General features: G+C 47.7%; 3 protein-coding genes across 27 annotated transcripts in view; 1 reads left to right on the top strand and 2 right to left on the bottom strand.

The window, feature by feature from the left end:
- Positions 1-1,961, bottom strand: part of MYH11 (myosin heavy chain 11) — a 117,840-nt gene extending 115,879 nt beyond the window's left edge. For 4 of the 8 annotated variants that reach the window (XR_011524478.1, XM_070566670.1, XM_070566668.1 and 1 more), the window contains exon 1: positions 1,770-1,961. The gene's annotated coding sequence lies outside the window, so the exon portion shown is untranslated. The remainder of the gene's footprint in view (positions 1-1,769) is intronic. The other 4 variants (XR_011524477.1, XM_070566669.1, XM_070566666.1 and 1 more) reach the window with 1 other exon arrangement.
- A 57-nt stretch (positions 1,962-2,018) lies between these two features.
- Positions 2,019-11,017, top strand: LOC103558093 (uncharacterized). Of its 12 annotated transcripts, XR_011524485.1 has the most exons (7): positions 2,019-2,156; positions 2,520-2,595; positions 3,357-3,501; positions 3,638-3,766; positions 4,812-4,922; positions 6,743-7,015; positions 8,983-11,017. XR_011524485.1 is itself a non-coding variant. In XM_070566703.1 (5 exons), the coding sequence occupies exons 2-5, from the start codon at positions 3,602-3,604 to the stop codon at positions 9,448-9,450; spliced, it is 924 nt and encodes a 307-aa protein (XP_070422804.1). In that variant the 5' UTR covers positions 3,152-3,216; positions 3,357-3,601; the 3' UTR covers positions 9,451-10,696. The 12 variants fall into 12 exon arrangements, 1 of the variants encoding a protein (XP_070422804.1); XR_011524487.1 differs by lacking the exon at positions 4,812-4,922 and having other exon boundaries at positions 6,904-7,015; XR_011524491.1 differs by lacking the exon at positions 4,812-4,922 and having other exon boundaries at positions 6,904-7,015; positions 9,050-10,696.
- Positions 7,017-22,759, bottom strand: CEP20 (centrosomal protein 20). Of its 7 annotated transcripts, XR_011524493.1 has the most exons (7): positions 22,609-22,729; positions 19,695-19,892; positions 16,901-16,985; positions 12,453-12,589; positions 11,382-11,534; positions 8,648-8,757; positions 7,017-8,118 (listed from the first exon to the last, which is right to left on the bottom strand). XR_011524493.1 is itself a non-coding variant. In XM_008530899.2 (6 exons), the coding sequence occupies exons 1-5, from the start codon at positions 22,634-22,636 to the stop codon at positions 8,681-8,683; spliced, it is 525 nt and encodes a 174-aa protein (XP_008529121.1). In that variant the 5' UTR covers positions 22,637-22,759; the 3' UTR covers positions 7,017-8,118; positions 8,648-8,680. The 7 variants fall into 7 exon arrangements, 5 of the variants coding, with proteins under 5 accessions (XP_008529121.1, XP_070422805.1, XP_070422808.1 ...); XR_011524492.1 differs by having other exon boundaries at positions 7,017-8,757; XM_008530899.2 differs by lacking the exon at positions 11,382-11,534 and having other exon boundaries at positions 22,609-22,759.
- Positions 22,760-23,033: the final 274 nt, after the last annotated feature.

The raw sequence follows: 23,033 nt of genomic DNA, 5'->3' as shown, positions 1-23,033 counted from the left end.
AAGGGGAGACAACCTTCTCAGCCAAAAAAGAAAACTTTCAAATCCGAGGGAGTAGGAAAAGGTAATAATGCCCCTTTTCTCCCAAATGTCTTCTCCTCCGGGATCCTCCACTCGTTCCCGGATAGGAAGGACGAGGGCACAGAAATCCCCAGAGTCACGACCGACAGGGCTGGAATACAAGGCTAATTTGTGAGGGGGCCGACGACGGCCTCGTGGAAAACGCTACCATAAATGGGCATGTGTGCCTCCATCTCAGCCCTCACACAGAAAAGCAACGGTAACAAATCCATAACAAATACCTTGTACGGAATTACACGTCTATTTCAGACATGATAATAAAAAACATGGCGTTTACAGGGCGAGCCCCAGAGGTTTCTCGAAGAAGGCCTGGCTAGTTCACGTTTTGGACTCGGGATGGCAGCCCACCTAAGGTTATAGGGCCAACTTTATTACCACACCACCCGGGGACAAACAGTGCATTTTATTTGCAATTCACAAAAGGTCCGTTTATGTTCTCTTCAAAGAGAAGATCATAGATATTTGCCTTTCTGCAAGCATTTGGTCCCACTAGACACCTGAATCCAACAAAGTTTTTGTTCATGGTGAAGAAAAAAAAGAGTGGGGTCAAGGGTCTATAGCCTTGGCATCAGACAGACCCAAGAAAGGGTTCTACCACTTGCTAGCTGTGTGACACCGGGCAGGTTACTTAACCTCTCTGAGCCTCAGCTGCCTTGTATACTAAATAGGCATTATAAGGCCTCCCTTAAAAGGTTGTTGCAATGACTAAATGAGATAAATTAAGGCAGACACTGCTACAGTGCCTGGGACATAAGTGTTCCATCAACAGTAGCTATCTCAATGGGAAAGCCAGTCTGCAAATTAACCTGTTCGTTTTTAATGCTGTGGGGCATGAGGGTAACCTTTTCCTGGCTGCTCTGCAGGAAATCCCAGCGCAATCTTAACTTAGTGCACCTGCAGGTTTGGGGGGCCAGTGTGAACTTTGACATCTTGTCTGCCTATCTGAGGCCCCCGGGGTCCATCTGGATGAGATTTTCAAAAATTGGGTGGGGGGAGGTTCTGGAAGCAAACTGGGCCGTGGTAAGTGAACTGGATCATAACCAGCCGTCTGGGTCCAAGGTTACCAACCAACACATCCTCTGGACTGATGGAAAACACTCCCCTTTCTGCGGGGCATCTGCCCGTGTGTTTCCAACTGAATTAATGCGTTATCGACAGAACTAGGCGACACGTCCAGATCCACGGGGGGCATCGCTTTGCCCGCCTGTGTAGACTGGACAGGACTTCTCAGCGACGCCCAGCTGCACTTTTTCTGTGCCTGGAATGAAAGCTCGGAGCGTGTCAAGGCGGGACCTCTGAGATTTCTGAGAGAGCACATCCCCCGGGCTCGCCTCTTCTCAGGAACCGTCCGGGACATTGCTCTGTTTTTTTTTTTGTTGTTTTTTTTTTTTAAAGTACAGTTTTTCCGGAAACTCTAGTGCAAGCGGAGTGGGGCTCAGGCACTGTTCTCTTCAATAAGTTTCCCCCAAGGTGGTACTTAGCGCTGGCTACTCCCCGTGGGGGATGCTGGATTGGGGAAAATCCAGGAGGATGGGGTAGAGAAATGAAGACTGCGAGCCTCCCCGCCTCACCACCGTCCTTAAGAGGGTGACCAACAGCTCGCGGCTCGCCAGCCCCTGTGGGATGCCCCGGGGGACCCTCCGCCCCCAGCACCCCATCCCCACCCCCCACCCCAGGACCACTCTACTTACAGATCTCCAACTAGGGGGGCAGCGGAGAGGAAGCTGGATGGAGAGCCCAGATCTGGCGCACCTCCCGGGCCGGGGCGTCCAGATCTCCCCGCTCGCCCCGAAGCCTGTCTTTATAGACGCGGGGCTGCCCGCTGTGGGAAAGGGGAGGCGGCCCCGGGGGCGGGGGGCGGGAGGGTCCCGCGCGCGCGCTCCGCAGCGCCCCCTGCAGGCCCGAGGGGCGCGGCGGCGGGCCGGCCCGGGGGCGCACCTGCGGCGGCGCTCGGGGAGGGGGGCGCCCGGGGGCGGGGCGTTCCCGGCAGAAGCCGGCGGGCCGGGGTCTCACCCCGAGACTCCGGGTCCCTAGAGAGAGGGGTCAGCGGCCAGCGGGGATGCTTGAGAATGTCTACCGTGAGTCAGTTCCAGTTTTAACCGCTTCCTCCCCGTGGGAAGAAGAGCCGTGGGTCTGAGTTGACCCCTCCCCGCCGCACTCCCCAGTTTCTTCGCCTCCTACTGGCTGGAGAGGGCGCCGGCCAGGCCGCATGAAGGGTGGGGACAGGGGATTTTTTGAACCCTGCAAAGTGTAGGGCAGGAGCCCCCTCGACGGCTGGGAATGGTGCGGGAAGGGGAAGTTTTTACTTTTCCCAACTTGCCATCCCCATCTCCACCCACAAGCAAAAAAAAAAATCACTCGGTTGTGATTTCAGGCCCCGGGGAGCTCCCTTCGCTGGCTGCGTGACCTCAGGCTGCTCATTTCCCTTCTCTGAGCCTCAGGGTCCGCAGCTGGGAGATGGGTGTGCGCGTGATAAGGATGGAACGTGCAGGGTGCGTGTCAGGATGCAACGAGAAGGTGGGTGCGACGCCGCCCTTGCAAGTTCCCTGCCACGGTCCCTCTCGCCTTGCAAGGCTTTCTTGCAAGGGAAGCAGCCGCCTGGAACTCCACTGTCTCTCTCCCTCTCAAGACCGCTTCTTTCCCTGTCTGTCTGTCCCTCTCCTGCATGTCTGACACGGCATCACCGTTTCCTTCTGTTCTGTGCTGCCTTTTTGGGGTCACTCTGTATGTCTCTGTCACTCTGTCCATCACTGTCTCTCTCTTTTCCTCTCCCGTGTGTCTCCCCCGTCTCTGGCCCCTGTGTCTCTGTGTCTCTCCCGTGTGTCTCCCTCTGTCTCTGGCCCCCGTGTCTCTGGCTCCGGGTCCCTCTCCCGCGGTCACACGCACGCACACAGGCCATAAAAGGAAGCCGCGGTGGGGGCTGGCGCCGCGCCAGGCCGGGACCCGGGGCAGCCCCCGAGCGCCCCGCCGCCTGCGCTCCCTCCCGGGCGGGCGGACCGGCCCGCAGGCGTCCCGGCGCATACCAGCGGGGCGCCGCTCCCCTGACTAAATATGGTGCCGCGCGCGCCTCCGGCCGAGGGCGGGCGGGGAGGGACCTGCCTCCGGGCCGCGGGGCTCCGGGCTCCCTCCAGCCAGAAGGTTAGGGGGATGCGGAGCCCCTTGCCAGGCTCTGCGCTTGGCACACCCCCATCTTATCCAAAGAACCCTCCTGACCACCAGGCAGGTGATGCGCGAGTGTGGGGGTGGGGGGGGTCTTTATTAATACCCCCATTTTGCAGGTGAGGAAACCGAGGCCCCAGAGGGGTGGAGAGATTTGCGCAAGCTTTCCGTGGGACGGGAGCCCTCCGCTGCCATCGTTCACTTCCAGAGACTTTGAAGGGAAAGGCCCAGAACTGGCCTTGAGGCTGAGAACCGGTTTCTAAGGTTAGATGACTGGGTTTCAATCTGCCTGTGCCACTTTCGAGCTGTGTGAGCAGGGGCAAGTCACTTGAGCTCTCTGTGCCTCGGTTTCCCTGTCTGTAACATGGGAAGAACGGCAGTTATGCTTGATTGCACACAGTCCTTGAAGGTGATCCGCGTAAATGAAGGTATTTCAGTGCTTCGTCTTAGCTGTTGTGCTGCTCAACCAACGGGAGACCGGGAGACCGGGAGACCGAGTGGAGCTGCACCAGGCCTTGGGGACAGGATGGTGAGTGACAGCCTGTCCCGCCACGGCATTTGCCTGCAGGCTTCCCGTCCCCTCTGCAGAGCCTGGAGCTCAGACCCTCTGGGTCCCCTCCTCGTCCTTCCAGCAGCAAACTCACCTGGTTTCCCCCTGTGCACACGCAGGCCAGGCCCGGCCACACTGCAGTGGGCCTAAAGCAGAGTCAGAAGCCAGGATTGAGCTGGCTGGGGAGGGCAGGGGGACAGCTCCTTGGGAAGTGATGAATGGGCTACCTCCCCACGTGCCTTTTAACGTCTCCTCTGTAAAAGGAGTGGAAATTGCCCCTGCGTTAGGACAGGAATGGTGTGGAGCAGAGGACGCCGGCAGGGGAAACTGCGGTGATCGCCACCTTCCCATCCTGGAAAGATAACGCAGAGCCGGCCGTCAGAACCCAACTTGCTGGCATTTTCACCAGAAGCAGTGACACTGGCACTTCCAAGAGGGTTGCACGGGCTTCTTTAAAGAAGCTGGCAACTTTTAAGAGAGAATCATTCTAACAGATGATTAATAAGGAGACTTTATAACAAACACTGAATTTGACTGCATTCTCTTCCCTAATCCTTATCACCACCGTAGGAAGTGGGCACTTTACATTTCTCAAGGGAAAGCACAGATGCTCAGAAGCCTGCCTCAGCCCCCTTCCTGGGTTGGTAAAGGTGCCAGCACACGGGAAGGGCTTACATAAAGCATCTCAGGCCTTTCTGGTACACTCTGGAAGCACCCGGGGACAGCATGTGCACCTAACAGTCAGTCAGTACACATCTGTCTGATGCAGAAGCTCTGATGTTCGCATTGTTATAATAACTAAATCAGACGCCTCCCTGTTATTTCTCATGGCTCAGAAAGCCAGTTATTTTAAGATGGCGGGGGGGAAAAGTTACTTACAAAAATGTTCCTTTGAGAGCTGTCAAGTCCGCTTCCTTGGCACTCTTTCCTGGGAGGCCCTGGAACGGGAGTTTCCATGAACTCATGGAACAAGATGGCAGAGGGGAATTTCTCTCGTGGAGTCTTTTTTTTTTTAATCAAATAGGTTTGTATTTGCTACTGGCTTCAAAAAGCTCCAAAGTGTGACATCCTTCACCTTTTAGTAATATCAAAGACTGGTTCCAAGCATGGTTTCTTCCTGCACGTGCTTCCCAAGGTAAGTATTTAAATGTAAGTATTTCGAAGTGTCTCTGCACTCAAGTCACCCAGCCCAAGATTCACACAGGACTTCGCCTCCTTGTGAATAAAGCGACACCGATCCCGACCAGAGCAAGGCTCAGCCCCAATTCTCTTGCGCAGAAGGACTCCATGTCATTCGTGTTGGCCCCCACGCGTCTCCAGGTCCAATACGGCATGGCACGGTTGCCTGCAACACTCTGTGCCTCACCAGTTTCCAACTCTAACTCCTGATCCTCGCCCTCTATCAGGAAGGGTCCTGCAATTCTCAGTAAAAACAAAACTAAACATAGTCTTACCGCGTGATCCAGCAAGCCACGCTCCGCGGGATTACTCAAATGAGTTGAAAACTTCTGTCCATACTAAAACCTGCAAACAGAGGTTTATAGCAGCTTTATTCATAACCGCCAAACCTTGGAAGCAACCAAGGTGACCTTCGGTAGGTGAACAAATAAACAAACTGTGCTACATTCAGGTGATGGAATGTTATTCAGTGCTAAAACGAACTGAACTATGAAGCCATAAAGACATGGAGGAGCCTTAAATGCATATCACTAAGTGGGGGTCGCCAGTCTGAAAAGGCTGCACACTGTATGCCTCCAGCTATGTGACATTCTGGAAAAGGCACAACTGCGGACACAGTGAAAACATCAGTGGCTGCCAAGGGTTGTAGGAGGGAGGGATGACCAGGTGGCGCACAGAGGACCTTTAGGGCAGTGAAGCTACTCTGTCCCATCTATGATGGCATATGCACGTCACTGTCCATCGTTCAAACCCACAGAACGCACACCTGGTGCGAACCCTAATGGCAACCGGGAGCTTTAAGGGATAACGATGTGTCAGTGCAGGCTCACCAGTTGCAGCGAACGTCGCACCCTGGGGGGGGGGGGGGGGGGGACGCTGACAGTGGGGAGGCTGTGCGAGCGTGGGGGCAGAGGGGATACAGGAAATCTCTGTACTCTACGTTCCATTTCGCCAGGAACCTAAAACTGCTCTAAGAAATAGTCTACTTTTTTAAAAAGGTAGTTTTATCTTGCTCTCATTTCTAAAAAAAATTACTGAAGACCACACAATCTTTGCACAATGGTTGTTAACAAAGATCCAATACCATGCAGCTGAGCAGCATGGTCCTAAATGCCTTTAAAGGCATATTCTCCCGAATGTTAATCCTTCATGTACACTTGGCTTTAGGTGAAAAGAACACATCAAATGTTACATAATCATAGAGGCACGTGAGTCATATACAAATGTGTTCTTGCACATAATTATAAAGCTATTAGTGTAGTCTATGCAAACATGCATGCTAAGCTGAAATTTATCATCTTCAGAAGCCACCTCGGCTCTATGAGCTTTTAGATTGCCCAAGTTGAAACACCCACTTTTCCTAAATTCCTCTTTAGTTCCAACTCCCATCCTGTTTGTGTGTAAATCCAAATTTTCTCCTAAAATTTCTCCTGCATTTCTGGAAGATAAGGTCTCCCAACAACCCAGGAAAACCACCAGCAATGATGTACTAGTTTATGAGTTTGAGAATCCTTTGATGGGTCCTCTCTATTTATGTTTGTCATTTCTTTAAGTGAATTTTTAAATGTCTCAGCCTGTGCACTTTTTTAAACTACTGGATTATAAATTAATGAATGCTGTTGAAAAATCCTGAGCATATGAATTTCTAGAGCAGATTTTCTCAACCCAAGGTCCTCCTTTGTGGATAGTCCTAAAAATCTCATAGTGGGTATTTTGAAAACAAGTGGTTTTCTCTTTTCCAAATGTAAAAATGAGAAACTAAATATGCTTTTCAAGCCATACATGGCCCCACAGATTACGATACTGTCCCGCTGGAGACGACGCCACCCCCCACCCCTACCACGCTCTGAAGAACAACTGTGCCAGAGCAACAAGGCTGTGGCCAGGGCCCCGCCCATCAGAAGGCCCCTCCCTCAACCTGACTTCGTCTCCAACAGCCCGGGCCGCCCAGAGCCCCAAGGAGGCCTGACAACCACGTCCCAGCACTCCCGTGGCCCAGGTGCACATCTCTGATGACACGACAGCCATACAAACACCCTTTGCACGAAGGTGAGTTGCCTAAATGCTTTTTTATTAAATGATACATTGAAGGTATAAAAGTTGCCCGGGTACGAACAAGGTACAGCATAACGCATGCAAAAGCACTATGGACTACAGGGGACAATTCTGTTTAGCTCCTATTTTGAGGATTCTATGTCAGTGTCCAAAATGACAAACTCCAGCACCTTTTCTTAATCAAGTCCTGCAGGATTGCAGTTCCTGAGGGAAACACAGTGCCCACTGCCGACATCCTTGCACGCAAGCCGAGATCTCTGAGAATTCAGATCTTCAGGTTCCCACGTGCCATACAGTGAAATTCAGAAGTGCAGTCAGCTACTGCAGACTTCACTAAAAGATGCAAATGAGCCCTTATAATGCTTCTACGGCTACCATGTCATTTACGCCCCCCAACAGGGCCTCTCAAAATCCTCTGACTTGTAAAGTATGGTTTAAGGGGACTTATTTAATAATGTTCTGCATTCAGATAAAAATCCTTGGTTAATCTTTAAAGACTGAACACTGACTAGCACAAACATACAGTCAGGAGTTTCACTCATTTCCAAAGGCAACACCCTGACGAGAATGCTCATTTTACAACTACAGCCCTGCCCACGTGCCCGTGGAAACATTTAGGCTGAATGCTGTGGTGCTCGGGGGGCCCAAGCTTCGTTCTCAGTCTACCCTGTGACTTCCGGCCATCGGGCGCCGTCTTCTGTGACAGTCAGTGGTCTTCAGTGACATCAGCCTGTAGACTCCACATTATAAAAATGTCTTAATAAATATCAAAGCAGCATTTGAGAGAGAGAGCACTTAATATTGTTCTATCCGAAGAATAAAAATGGACGTTTAATAAGACTTTCGGAGCCCAAATAAGCAGGGGTGGGCCCTGTGCAGCTCGTGCTGTAAGTGCCCGATGGGCGGCCACGTGAGGCTTAGACAATGCCATCTTTGAAAAGGTGCTTTCTGGTATTTCGCCTAAAGCCTGTCTCTTCATGCTTATCCCACATTCTTCACGATAAAATAAACTCTTTGTTTTACTTACAGTAAAATTAAAAGAATTATTTCCCTCTCTACGTTTTAATTAAATCTTCCAGGAGAAGAGCCAAAACGGTCTAAGGAAAGAAAAGTACATTGTTAAGTTCAAGTGTAGATAGTATTTCAGATATTTAAGTCTCATTATAAATGGTTATCTGAAAAATAGCTCGTCAGAAAAAAACCAAACTTTATAAGAACTAGTTTTTTCTGGCTTTAGTGTTCTTTTAAATGTTTTTTTAAACATGAATTAATTTTCCTACAAATCTACCTAATTCCGGCCTGAAGGAAATTTAACTAATGTGCCATGTTAAAGGGCAGAGCATACGGCTGTAACGACCGGGAGGGGTTTTTTTGAAGAAGGTACAGAGTACTGAAACGTCCTTTCATTTCTCACACATTTCACGACCTTTAAAATACTTCCTAGAAACAATCCATTTTCTTTCAAGCCAAATCCAGTAAGTAGACGACACAGTTGGCTTTTATTCAGAAATGCAGTAAAACACGAGGGGCTAAACGTTTTGCAGAAACTCAAGTTTCTACAAAGTGCAAGCGCTAGTGATGCATTTTGGTCATGCTGGGAGAATAAATAAGTTATTGACTACATACAATTTTAAGATAAAAGATGCCCCAATGGAAACGTCATCGCTTCACGGCTGGAGACACAGGAGGCTCTTCGATGTCAGCGCTTGTCCCCTTCCCCTTTCTTCCGAGGCCGTCTGCAATCGAGAGAAACAAATGTTAATACCTACCCCAAGCTAAAGCAGGCAAAAGGCAGACACATCTACGTCTATTTTAGGATGTTATATAGTTAATATGGTGCGAGTTCTTTAGATGGCTTAGGACAGAAAAAACTCCCTCTCTTTCAAATTCTAGTGAGGAAGTCAGACGTGGCGAGTACTAGGGCCTCAGTAACTATCCGAGCGTCTCTCGACTTTATCCAGAGACCAGAATCCTCCTGGAGCAAGCCCACGTGTTCGCAGTTACCAACTTCTCCTCATTACACGGCAGGAAGGGGGTTCGCAAGACAGGAGGCCGTGTTCCACCAGCATTTCGAGGGCTACCGAAGGTCATCGACTAAAAAGGGGGAAAACACCTTTCCTCAAACAGCAGCGCCTCCCAGCAGCACCCTCTTGTGGCAGGAGGAACCAGCACAGCTGACATCTTCTCCCCAAACCAGACAACTGGCTAAGAAACTGCAGAAAATGTTCTTCAGCCCAAAAGGAAACCACAAGCTCCGGAGAGTGCGGACACCCACGGTGCTCCGGCAGCAGCAGCGGAGGGCCCGGGCACGGCGCTCCATTTCTCTGTCCCGGGGACAGGGCAGAGGGCAGGAGCGTTCTAGACCAAAACCACCTACAAGACTTCACATCCAATGCGACAAAAACGCCAGGCCCAAACGAAATTCCTGAGGAAACGCGAACCCCCAGCTCTCCAGTCACTTTTTACAACAGAAAAAAACCACCTTTTTAATGACAATTTCGGTGACAGGAGAAAAAGAATACAAATTTAGACAAGTGGTAGAAATCTGCAATTTTTGCATCAAAAATGCACGCCGGATGTTCTCGTTCCAAAGACAGCTTGATTCTACGGTCTTCTCAGTCGGCAGCAGCTGGTCATCCTCATCAGTAACGTAAAGTGCTGCGACTACTACGGGTCTGAACACGGATGACGATCGAATCCCTCAATTCTAGGCAACTTTGCTGCCAGGAGAAAATTGACAACATCCTTAGGACATAAGCCTTTTAGGTTTTCTAGGAAAGCGTTACAGGAAAGTGCCGCTATGTTTGCAGGCACTTCCTCAGAGACGCGCATAAAGCTGAGCTGATGATGATTCTGTGATAAAACACCTGGTCTTTGACGTCCAGCCCCCAATGTGACACGCACTGCTCACAGCCCTCGGGAACGGGCCCGCCTCCAAGGTGAGTGTGCTGTATGAACCGCCTGCGTTTCTCTCAGCACCGTGAAAGCTTGATGAAAGAAGGGCCTGTGTGCTTGGGACTTATTTTGAAATAAAAGAGAACCTGAGCGTAGGGTTTTCTACTTCAGCTGGATGAGCTTGCGTAGAGCTGAGATACTGTAATCGGAAGAATAACCATTTTACTATCTCCATAACCTTTTCAGGGTTGTCAGAACGTCCGTATCCTCCGCACAGTAAGCTCGCGTTGAGAGGGGCAATGGAAAGCTTAGGTGTGTTCCTGGAACAGAATGCGGGTTTTGGCTGACAATTCTTCACAGGTTGTTGCACAGAGGTCACTACTGTGCCAGGAACATTTTTGATGACGGTGAAAAATACTGTGCACAATCCCTGTCCCTCCCCTGTTGGATCAGCAGTCATGCTCACGGGGCCTTCCAGGGCCTTCCAGGGCCTTCCAGAGCCTTCCAGAGCTTTACTGACCTGAGCTCAGTTCTCTGACGGCTCTGGCACCTGATCCGTGAAGGACTCACAGTAACCACGGCGCTCTCGAATTCTCTCTCATTCTCCATCTCTCCCCGCCACCCAGCCCCTGCGGTGTAAGCCTACCCAGTAGCTAATCTGTTCCGTTCATCTCAGAAGAACAGAGTTCGGTTAAGAAATACTCGGTTACTTACAATTTTCTTACTGGTCATTAGCCATGAATATTGAGATTGATTATAAAAAGCTTACAAACCAGGAAAGTTCTTTCTCAGGGTTATTTTTCCTGATGGGACTGAAAATACCGATGTCGTAGGTTTGATGTGTTAACAAGTGTTAACGTGTACAACACCCACTGGTGACAATGAAACAGAGAAACTGGTACTGTCACATATTCTTCCTAAGAACGTAAACTGGTCAAGCCTTTTTGGAGGGGAAGTAGATGATATCTACTATGTTTTTAACGTGCATAGGCTTTGAATCAGTAATTCTGCTTCTAGGACAAGAGAAACACTTGTGAGGACAAAGAAGTAATGCTACTCTGCAGTACTGTGAAAGCGAAACATTAAAAACATATAAAAGTGCGTCAGTAAAGAGCGATCAGCAACACGACGGAACACTACACGAAGTTAAGAGCGAGGCAGAAGGAGATACGCATATACTGACAATTGAAAGAGGCAAATTATAGGGTAATACGTACAGGAACAGTGCATACACATTTACATACACAGAAATAAGTCCTGAAGGATGCCTGCCAAGCTGCTAACACTGATACCCTCCACAGAAGGGAGGAAAATCGGGGAGTTAGGGAGAGACAGGAAGTGAAAAGGAGAAAGGGAATTTCACATTATATTACTTGAATGTTTAGAGATTTACTCGTGTACTTGTGAGTTTGGTTTTGTTTTTTAAGTACTTGCCAAATAGTAGACACTAATGGCAGTTCCTTACCAATCCCTGGAAAGAGAACTAGGGAAACTTCTCAATAGTTTGTAAGCTATGGAGGAAGTGTAGAGGAATGGCGATCGAAGGTGCTGATTCTGCTAAAAATGGTCAGCTGCAGGCTTTCGATGAGTCACCGAAACTTAGTGGCGGTTTTCTCCCCTGTAAAGTAAGTAGGTAGGAATGATGTCTTTCCCCCGTTCCATCAACTCGGAACTCTAAGATACATATAAGGATAACTCCTCGTGCAGTCAGAATTCCCCTCCAAACAGGGTCTCCCTGACTCACAGATATTTCACCTTCAGATTGGAAGAGTCACAGCAAATATTCAACGTGATCAACACTGCTCACAGATGTTTAGGAAAACCACAACAGGCAACTGGCATTGTAGATGTTTCCTAAAAGTGTATCTCAACATTCAAGCCTGATATGTGTTCCGATAATCACTGCCTGCACCCACCCATGACAGCCCATAAAAAGAGATCAACCCTCCACCGCAGTTGGAAACACTGAGCCGCAAACCACTCACTTTGGGTTATCAAATTGGAATCCTATTGCTGATGTAATCAAAACAACTGAAAGGCCACTTAGTGAGCGTTCTGAAAGGAATATGGGCGATTTCCTAAGGATTCGTTATTTGTAGACCACCACCACCAAAAAACACCCTGAAAATGCACGAGACACACACACCTGTGACTTCTCCCTCTGTGTTCAGGAATTTTGCCTTTTTTCAGGCTTGGAGAGGAAAAAAATGCTGACTGGATAAAAAGCTGTTTATTCAGTATGATAAGGATCTAAGCTGCTCCAAAGAGTACAAATTTATGTGAAAATCAGGTTTTTCAATGCTTCTGTATAGAAATTATATTTCAGAATTTTGTAGTCATCCTCCCGTCTCCCTCCAAGATTCTCTTTCCAAAAAGCATTTTTTTGGAGGCTCAGTAACATGGGCCAATTACATTAGATATAAGCGAAATTAAACCAAGTTGCAAAAGCTCAGGAAAAACTACTCCAAAGATAAAAACAGAGACAAAGAAAATATAGCTGCTGACAGCTCAATGATAAGTCTCAGAAAAGTCATACCCATTTTCTTCCTTCCACTAGGTTGTCTGCCAAGCTCTGGGTCTGAAGGCTGAAGTGAAGACCCTTTTAGAAATGTATTTGGGACGTCCTCCTTAGTTCCATGCAACAAATGAGCTAAAATCCTGTATAAAAGAGGTCTAGAGCAGAAGAAAACCAAAATCAATTAAATTTGCATAAACAGGAAAAGCTTAAAACATCTATTTTTTAAAAGGTAGCCTCTGACACCAAAATGACCAAGTAATTCACTACACTTAGAAGAAAAAGGTTGCAGGGGCTGGCCTGTGGCCTAGTGGTTAAGTTGGCATGCTCTGCTTGGGCAGCTCAGGTTTGGTTCCCGGGTGCCAACCTATGCCACTTGTCAGCAGCCATGCTGTGGCGGCAACCCACATACAAAATAGGGGAAGATTGGCTCAGATGTTAGCTCAGGGTGAATCTTCCTCAGCAAAAAAGAAAAGAAAAAAGTTGCATGGTTATTATCCAAATTGCAAACTGTTCATGCTTTTTTAAATTTAAGAATACCATTTAACTCTAAAGACAATTTAAAACTCAGAGAAAACATGTCAACAACTTAAACCTCATCAAAAGTGACATACAATTTCAATGAATGCACAGAAATTCAGCTTTTAAACTCTCAAGTCCAGTATAAGATTTCCCAGTACCTAACACATCTGATACACAACAGGTATTCAATACACACTTACTGGACTAATAAATCCTTGTCTAGAAAAGGTCTTATGTCTCGAGAGCCAGGCTGCCTGGGTTCAAATCCTGGCCTTACTGCTTGACCCTAGCAAGATTCTTAACCTCCCCAGCCTCACAAATGTCTCTCCCTCTATAACTGAGGGTAAGTGTAGTCCTTACCTCATAGGGTAGTTATGGACTAAATGAGTCAATAAATGTAAGTGTTTAGAACTGTGTTGGCATAGATTAAATGGTGTATGAATGTCAGCCATACAGGAGTTGAGTAATAACTAGTATTTAAAAAGCTAATTTACAGTTTATGAAACACTCTGCCCACTCCTCACTTTATCCTCACCCTGTGCTGTCATAATCGTCACGCCCAACTCATAAATGAGAAAACCACAGCTCAGCGAGGATTTGCTAGAGATCCCCTTCGATAGGAAGGAAACAAACTCTCCACTTGAACCCCAAGCTCCATGGTCTTCTCCTCCCCGTGTGCTGCCTGGAGATCTGCATCAGCACCCCTGCACGAATGGAAGCTGCTCTGCTGACAATAAAGACCGCAACAACAGAAATGCCTTCCTTGGTTTCCAACCTCATAGATGAAAACACAATTTCACGGGTTTTTTAAATTTTTGAGATATGCACTTACTCGCAGGTGTGATGGTTTAAAGTGCCACATTCCTTTCCCTTCCAAAGGGTGGAGCCTGACTGCCCTCCCCTGAGTGTGTGCTGCGCCCACTTCTAATGGACTAAGACGTTAGGTGACAGCCCTGTGCAACTTCAGAGCCTAGGTCGCCAACAGCACATGGCTTCCTCCTGCCTTCTCTCTTGGCCACTCTCTCCAGGGGAAGCCAGCTGTCCTATGGAAAGGTACATGTGGCAAGGAGCTGACCTCCTGGAAGCAGCCGTGTGAGGGAGCACGTGGAAGTGCATCCTCTGGCCCCAGCCAAGCTTTCAGAGGGCTGCATCCCTGGCAGACATATAGCTACAATCCCACAAGACACTGGGCAGGACCACCCAGAGAAGCCGCTCCCAGGTTCCTGACCACAGATAATAAATGTTTCCTGTTTTAAGCCACCAAATTCTGGGGTAATCTGTTATGCAGTAATAACTAACTGCATCCCGAAGCCATCTGTCCATACCACCAGGAGAGGAAGTTTCTCTATTTAATAAATAAGATGCTTCAATTCTTATGACACCATCATCCAGAAATATAAAATAGGTCTCTTTGCCTACTTTAAGCCAATGTTTCCCAAAGTGTTAACTGGTTCAAGATTTTTAAATTTAAAAAATTTTATTTTTTAAATTGTCATACAATAAAATTTACTTAAGATTTAGATATTTTAAAATGTTATTAGAAAGTATATAACTAGCACATTTAATCTGCAACTTCATGGATATTAAGTTTCTTTTTAAAAAAACAGAAGTTGAAAAAAATTTTTTTAAAGTACAGCCTCACAATACTTTATTTGTAATTCTGAAACACAAAAACTCGAAAACTAATCTTGTTCATAAATTGGCACAAATTCATTTGGTGGTGGGGCCTGCCCTAACCTAAGGCTATTCTAGACTTCATCCTGCTTTGTGTGGCAATGCCTCAGTTTCACAGGAAATACAACATGACCGTGGAGCACTACTCGAGAGTCCACCTGAACATACACTAGTGTTTGCCATACGGACCACAGGACTCTTTAGAATCTGAAAACTTTCCAATGGAAATGTTTTAGGACAAAGCTATCATTGTCTTGTAGAAAGCAAACTGCTGGCGGAGTGAAGCGTAAGCTGGAAAAGAAAGTGAGTGCAGACAGAGAACCCAGACAGCTGGCTCCTGAACAGCACAGCGCAAGGCAGGGGAACCGACAGGCGTGCTGCAGAGGCACAACCATGGGACCGGCAACATGAGTGGTGAGAAATGAGACCAAGCCAGAACCTACGTGGACTCTGAGTTTAGACCTGAATGGCTGCAGGAGGAACCTACGAGGGGTTTGAGGAGATGAAAATAACAGATGGCATGTTTGGACACACTGAGTTTGAGATGGCAGCAGAAAGGGGGGCCCACAATTCAGGAGATCTGTCAGATTTAAGGCAGAGCCACCCGCATGGAGGCGTCATTACAGACTCCAGAATACCTAGAAAAGTGGGCGGGGGGCAAGAAGTAAAGAAGGTTAAGGACAAAACTGAGGGAATGCCCACCATTTCAGGGAACCATAAAGGAGCCAATGAAGAAACTGAAAGAAAGACGCTGGCCGGTGGACCAGTACTTAGGCCTGCGTGCTCTGCTTCGGTGGCCCAGGGTTTCACCAGTTCGGATCCTGGGAGCGGACATGGCACCACTTGTCCGGCCATGTTGAGGTGGTGTCCCACATAGCACAACCAGAAGGACCCACAAGTAGAATACACAACTATGTAGTGGGGGGTGTTGGGGAGAAGAAGAAAAAAAAAGAAGATTGGCAACAGATGTTAGCTCAGGCGCCAATCTCTTAAAAAAAGAAAAAGAGGGCCAGCCCCGCGGCCAAGTGGTTAAGTTCACGTGCTCCACTTCAGCAGCCCGGGGTTTCACCGGTTTGGATCCTGGGTGCAGACATGGCACTGCTCATCAAGCCACGCTGAGGCAGCGTCCCACATGCTACAACTAGAAGGACCCACAACTAAAAATACACAACTATGTACTGGGGGGATTTGGGGAGAAAAAGGAAAAATAAAATCAAAAAAAAGGAAGAAATGGAGAGCACCATTAGGGAGACAGGAAAATCAAGACAGTAAAGGGTCATAAAAGACAAATGACAAAAAGCGTTATGAGTAGTCGTCAATATTACAAAATGCTGCCGAAACTCAAGTGAACCTGAGCTTCTCAAATTGGAAATACATATACACACACACCCACTGATGGTGCAAGGGGCGTGGCACAAACTACAGGATCAAGGCTGCATATGACCGGAACAATTTTATATGAAGATTTGTGGGACAGCTAAATTTAATTGGTGTGTCATTTAAAACATCTTTAGGGTAAAGCAACTATACCACGAAGTAGAACGAAAAAATTAATGAATTTTTAGAAAGAGAAAATGTGAGACTTCAAAGAAATTTCTTGCTAGAGGAAGGCAGCTTTGAGCTATGTTCTCAGGCTCCTACGTACAAATATTTTTGCCATTCAGGGATCCTCTGGAAAAAGTTTAAGAAACACTGAAGTAGGAAAAGAACTAAGAACCTACTAGAACACAGTTGCTCTCCTTTTCAGGAGCACAGTTTCGGTATAAATGGTGAGGGGAGAATTTAAGCGGCAAAGAGAGCAAGAGAGGGCGCGCTAACAAAATGAGAGCAGAGGGCTGCTTTTCCCCAAGCTGGGGGTAACAGGAGAGGGCGCAGCAGCTCAGGGCTGGGAGCTGCCCGGGGTTTTGGAGGAGATCTCTGAGGACGTTCCTAAGGGGATGTAAAGGAAGCAGCGGGGAAGAAGAGTAAGATGTGAGAAAGAAAACAATTACGGGAACAAAGCCTCAGGAGAAAAACAGGGACGTATCAAAGAGCCAAGAGGAGCGACCCTGAGAAACAAGTCGGGCCGAGGTCCTCGGAAACCAGGGGTTTTCATGTAAGAGCAGAGGCCCCGTCTGACTCGTTCCCAGCTGCACACGCGGGATGTAGGGCCGTGCTAGACACACTAGACCCAAAGAAATACTTGCTGAATGAAAATGAACTAAACCCACCAGCATGTGACTAGGGCTCCAATACAACGTCTGAAAACTTATTTTCAAACAAAAACTGCTTACATTGAATCATCCTTTGATTCTTCAAACGCATTCAGTTCACGGATAAGAAATTGTCTGTCCAAAGGAACTACAGGTTGACCAGATTCTGGAGGAAAAATCACGAAAACACTGAGTCTTTATTAATCTAAAAAGCAAACATGATTTTGATAAGAACCACACTTACCAGGTTGTACACATTTTTTCAGATTTTAGAAGAATGATGATGGCACATATCAAGGCGGGCGTAGCTATGTGTGATTTTATGACTTTCAAAATATCTCTTTTGTTAAATGTGTACCTTAACACAGTTTAACACAAATTCATTTTTTGAATCTGCCAATTTTTGGTTGGGAAGATACTGTTTCTGCACACTAGACTTCGGAGGTCTGTTTTCTAGGAAGGCTGTAAATTAAACACATGACAGTACTGATACCCATTTGGTGGCAATAATTCTCAAAGCGAAATTAACCCTAAAATGAAGCGCTGGCGAGGATACAGGGCCACCGGAACTCTCACACTTTGCTGGGAGGAGAGCAAAATGGTAGGGGCACTTCAGAAAAGAGTTGAGCCATTTTTATAAAGGTAAGCGTACACTTACCACACAACTCAGCAATCCACTCTTGGCTCTTTACCCAAGAGAAATGGGAACATGTTCACGCAAAAACTTGTACGTGAATGTTTATGGCAGCTTGATTCACAATGGCTAAAAACTAGAAACAACCCAAATGTCCATCAACTGGTAACAAATAAATCGGCAGGGCCATACAACGGAATGCTATTCAGGGGCAAAAACAAGCACGGCTGCATCGCAAATGCATCATGCTAAGTGAAAGCAAGCAGACTCAAAACATACATCCCGTATGGTTTCACTCATACGACATCCTGGAAAAGGCAAACGATAGGGACAGAAAACGACAGATCCCTGGTTGCTAGGGGTTGGGGATAGGCAAAGAAGTTGACTACAAAGGGGCACACAGAATTTCTGGAGGTGATGGAAATGTTCTGTGTCGTGACTGTGACTGTGGTGGTAGTCACACTACTGTGTGCATTTGGCAAAGTCCACAGGACTATATACTAAAAAAGGGAAACTACATTGTCTGTTAATTATACCTCAATTTTTTAAAAAGCCAAGACACTTCAAATGAAACTTGACTACTGTCACTCTATTTCATTCTAGGGAAGCCCAAGTCAAGACACCTAATGAACGATATTTTCATAATTTTCTTCTCTCTGAGTATTAATGGTAGTATATAGCCAGCCTTGGTGGTCTAGTGGTTAAGATTTGGTGCTCTCATTGCTGCGGCCCAGGTTCGCTTCCCAGTCAGGGAACCACACCATTGTCCACTGGTCGTCATACTGTGGCGGCTGCGTGTTGCTGTGATAGTGAAAGCTATGCCACCAGCAGGGTCACCCATGGTGGACAGGTTTCAGCAGAGCTTCCAGACTAAGACAGATCAGCAAGAAGGACCTGGCCACCCACTTCCAAAAAAATTGGCCATGAAACCCTATGAATAGCAGTGGCGCACTGTCCAACACAGTGCCAGAAGGTGAGAGGATGACACAAAAAGACCGCACAGGGTTCCACTCAGCTGTACACAGGGTCCTAGGAGTCAGAATCAACCTGATGGCACTAACACCAACAAGGGTATTACACAGCCACCTATAACAGACTGAGGAAAGTGGAAATAGTTATAATGAAGATCCTGAAACCAAGATAAATCATCAGTTTTTATTCAGTTAAGATATATGCTTAATATTAAATAAAAGAAAGTTCCAGCATCACAAATAAAGAATTCATTCTCTTCCAAAATCTACTTCGTGATCTCTTTCCTTTGACAAGGCACGTCTCCGAGGCATGAGACGGTCTGAAAGCACAGAGTAAACTTAAACAAGGGAAGCGAGTGATGGACACGTGAGGCCCTTCTGCTCCATCCCCCTCCCACCTCCCCCCCCAGACGTAAAGCCTACCTTGACTATTGCGCATCTCCTTCCCCGCTTTTACTGTCTTTCTGAAGAAGTAAATGTAACCGATACACTACATTTCTCCTTAACTGCACGCCCCCTCCCCCAGTACCATTTCTCTCCCTCCCATCACTAGAGTCAGTCTGGAGTTCACCTTCTTAAGCCTTTTTAAATACCATGCTTTTACATACATTTGTAACCAATACAGAGTAGCAATACTCTGAGGCTTTATTGCCATTGTTGTATATTTTTTAATAAAGAATATAGGCACAGGGGCTGGCCCTGTGGCCAAGTGCTTAAATTCATGTGCTCTGCTTCAGCAGCCCAGGGTTTCGCCAGCTTGGATCTTAGGTACAGACATGGCACCACTCATCAAGCCATGCTGAGGTGGCATCCCACATAGCACAATGAGAAGGAACCACAACTAAAATATACAACTAGGTACCAGGGGACCTTGGGGAGAAAAAGGAAAAATAAAAATCTTTAAAAAAAAAAAAGAATATAGGCATTAAATCTGAGTGTGTGTACATTTTTCAAGCATATACAAAGAAAAAGACTGGCAGCAAACGGCATAAAATGTAAACTGTTTATTCTCAGCATCAGGAATTATGGATGATTTTTCAAAGTATGCACCTATTTACGTGCTTATTTAGTTATTTTTTGTCTCCTATGATACAATAAGCCTCTTGAGAATCTGTTCAAGGCATGGAAAGAGCCTGTGTGACTTTTCCGTCCCAGTCACTCCCATGACACTGTTTGCTCATGGAATCAGCTTTCAGGGCTAGCCACTTCCGGAGAACTGGGGGAGGAGAGAAGCAGATTTCGTCCCGGGTGATTAACAGTAATGTCTTACCTGCCATGAGGACAGATGCTGTATACTTATATTTATTGAATTCCAAATACTCCCGAATTAATTCATTAATCAGAAGGTTCTCATGAGACAGCGGTGGCGGAGGTTCGCTTTCATCATCGAGGGCGCTGAAAACCTCAGCTCGAATCCTCGCTCTTAAATGCCCTAACACGCCTCTTTTTTCCAAGGTGTCCTTTAAAACTGTGAAATACAAAACAGGACCGCCTCAATTACAGGATAAGTTTTGTCATTCTGAGGCATGCTTTGAAGAAAAATGTTTCCAAGGTAAATGGCATAACGGCAGCTTTCAAATTAACATTGTGACGAACTGAACAATTATTGCACTAGCTGCCACAAAGCATGTTTGTAATGAAAAAGGAAGTTCCCAAGTTGCAATGGTTTACTCTTCTAACACACTCAAGCAAATTCGAGTTTATCCTTCCAACATCGTCGCTGTCCGCGGCTTTAGTCTCATGCACATTCTTTAGTGAGGAGAAAAGGGGACAGAATTACAGTCAGCACACTGGGACCTGAACTTAACCCCCCGTGTCTCATATATTTGCAAGAGTGTTTATCACTGCGGACCAGTTGCTGTGTGTCACTGAAAACCTCTGGTCCAGAAAGAAGATGACTAAAGATAACAAGCACACTCCATAAAAGGAAGGAATGTGTTGTCTTTTGTATAAAAACCTTTGATAGCCAGAACCCTTGGGGAATGGCCCATGATGACATAAGGGCGGGTTTTTGTTTTTTGGGTTTTGTTTGTTTTTTAACAATTATGAGCTAATTCCTTAAAACAGCAGGATTTTGAAATTTTCAGCCCGGTTAGAAATCAAATACGTGACCGGATCCCCGCCATCTAAGGGATCAGGGATACCCACGCTGAACGTAACCCAACTTCGTGAGGAGCACCGGGCACTATTACAAACATCAGTGAGTGCTACGGTGAGATCTAGCTACAAACACCAGCAGGGATGAGGAGGGGCTGGGGCTGCACTGGCACCATCCCTTGCAGGGGTCTGGAACGTTCTTTTTCCAAATTGTCCCTAATGGCTAAAGAACAACTCCAGAGAATGGATACATCTCACCCACAATGCCTAGAATATAGTAAGAGCTCAGTTAAGGCTTCTGAGGAGCATTACCATACAGCGTGGTATACTGCTGCGCTGGAGTAAATATTATCTAATGCTGTACTGGGTCCTGCCAAAAACAACAGATCAGTACACCACAATAATGAACATTCATCAGGGGAGCCCAGCCAGCTTTGATCCATGTAGGCATAAATTTTTTTTAAGCTTTGATAACAACAAAAATCTGGTCATACAATTAAAGAAATACCATCTAGACTAGCTTTTAACCTTTCTTCCCCTTATTTTTCAATCATCCCCTCCACCTTTCTGCAGGTAGGGGAGTATCGTTATCACCCAATCTGACTTGGTAACAGGCCGGTAAAAGGAAGGTACAGCCTTATCACATTCTTGGGATCATAAGTGAACCCCCGTTTCTAATTCCATCTTTGGAAATCAGACGGAGAGCTATTTTTCACTGGCGAGGATCTGGTCCCAGTCACTCTGTATTTGCACACAGCACAGCCTCAGACTCAGCAGAGAACTGAGAATTAATGAAGCTGGAGTTAGGAAACCTATCAGATCACCACCTCAGCTGCCTTCTCCAACATAACGAGTTCTGCCTCTCAGAGGCAGAACTAAGTGAGGCGGAAAAATGTCAAAGCGCTTATAAAAAGTAAAAGCCCATGAAACTTCCGATAATTGATTGGCAAACACATTCTCACTGGGTTTCTCTTGAACATAGAGCATATTCAGAACTGGGGAATGCAGAAAAACCATAAGGGGCTCCCTACATCTGTGTAGGACGTGCCTGATCCAGAGAATTAAGCCTTCTTTTTGGGGCGCCATAGCATTTTGCCCTTCCCTCTATTTGCATGCTTAAAACCCCGTACCATAACGACTTCTTCAAAGAGGTTCTCAACCTGGCTTAGATCCCAAAGTGTCTTTAAACCCTCTGACGTTGTATGCAATACTGCATGCGACACGCATCTGCTGGGGAGAGGGCTCGCCCTTCGCGGGTCTGTTCCTGTGGATCACGGCATGCCTTCCGCAGGACTGTTCACCAGCCCGCGCCGCAAATACACGTTTACATCAATCCTTACTGAACCACATTCTCATGGAGATTCAACCCCCTCCCCGCCAAATCTCTAGAAATGAGTGATTTCGACCGCAAGCTCCCTGAAAACCCGAACCGGTTTTGTTCATCGGGCATCAGTACCACCCAGGGATGAAGACTTGAGCTCTGGAACAGCCCATCTAGCTTCTCCCTCTGCCTCTTTCTGGCTGAATTACTCGGGGGGAGCTAGTCCCCTCCCACCACCACCTCGATTTCCTCGTCTGGGAAATGGGCACGGGGGGGTTCCACGGGATCAATGAGTTTCCACGGGGGCTGGGCAGGCCCGACGCGGGAGGCTCAGTCACCGATAACTGGCCTTCCGGTCCCTGACACCTGCGTCCCGACGAACGCTGTGCCCATGTCATCAAGTCAAGGGCCCGCATCTTGGTGGAACTTTCCCGAAAAAGACAGGAGGCCGGCCAGGCGGCTCTCGACCTCCGGTGTTTCCCGATGGAAAATCGGGCCCCACCTCCCGTCGTCGGAAGGACCTAAGTAAATGGCTCAGGGTTGTGCCCAACCCCAAGGATGGCTGTGGGTCCTGTCCCCAGCCCTAAGGCTCGCCCCCCGGCGGCGTCCACAACAACGCGCCCGAGGCCCGAAGGGGGGACGGCAGACCCTCAGGTGCCCCGGGAAGGCGGCCCCCGATGTTCCGCGCGCCCTCCCTGTGTCCCCTGCTCGTCACAGGCTGCAGGCCACACGTACTTCCCCCGTCAGCCTCCCCGCTTGTACTCACCGGCCTTCAGCTCGGTGACAGTCGCCATCTTTCAACCGCCGTCAGGGGCACGCCGGGGCTGTGCGCACGCGCAGCCCCGCCCCGCTCCGTGATCTGTAGCCAATAGGCGCACCGCTCTCGCCCAGCCCAGTCCCGCCCCTCTCCGTGTACGCTCTCCGCGATTGGGTAGGTGGTGAATATACAGAGAGACTCCACCAATCAGCGAGCGCTCTAGGCGGGCCCTGCTGAGCGGGAACGGGGGCGGGTGGGAAGGGAGACGGCGGCAGGTTCAAGCTGCAACGCGTGGCTGCTGCTGGCGCTTTAGTGCTTAACTTCAGCCTGCTCAGCCTTTCCTGATCTGCCCGCTGCTCTTCTCTGCAGCCCCAAGTACTCCTTGTTAATAGTCACCATGTATTAAGCCCGTTAAGAAGACTTGTTAAGACAGA

Source organism: Equus przewalskii, chromosome 12, assembly GCF_037783145.1.
Source record: "Equus przewalskii isolate Varuska chromosome 12, EquPr2, whole genome shotgun sequence".
Lineage (NCBI taxonomy): Eukaryota > Metazoa > Chordata > Mammalia > Perissodactyla > Equidae > Equus > Equus przewalskii.
This window is presented reverse-complemented; position numbering and strand designations above follow the sequence as displayed.

Coding starts and splice junctions, on each gene's coding strand:
- LOC103558093 (XM_070566703.1), top strand. CDS start 3,602: ATGGGAAGAACGGCAGTTATGCTTGATTGCACACAGTCCTTGAAGGTG. Junction 3,767..4,811: donor CAGGCCTTGGGGACAGGATG/GTGAGTGACAGC, acceptor TTAATCAAATAG/GTTTGTATTTGCTACTGGCT. Junction 4,923..6,903: donor TCCTGCACGTGCTTCCCAAG/GTAAGTATTTAA, acceptor CGTCTCCAACAG/CCCGGGCCGCCCAGAGCCCC.
- CEP20 (XM_008530899.2), bottom strand. CDS start 22,636: ATGGCGACTGTCACCGAGCTGAAGGCCG. Junction 16,986..19,694: donor AGCATCTGTCCTCATGGCAG/GTAAGACATTAC, acceptor TTTTTCCTCCAG/AATCTGGTCAACCTGTAGTT. Junction 12,590..16,900: donor GAATCAAAGGATGATTCAAT/GTAAGCAGTTTT, acceptor CTTCTGCTCTAG/ACCTCTTTTATACAGGATTT.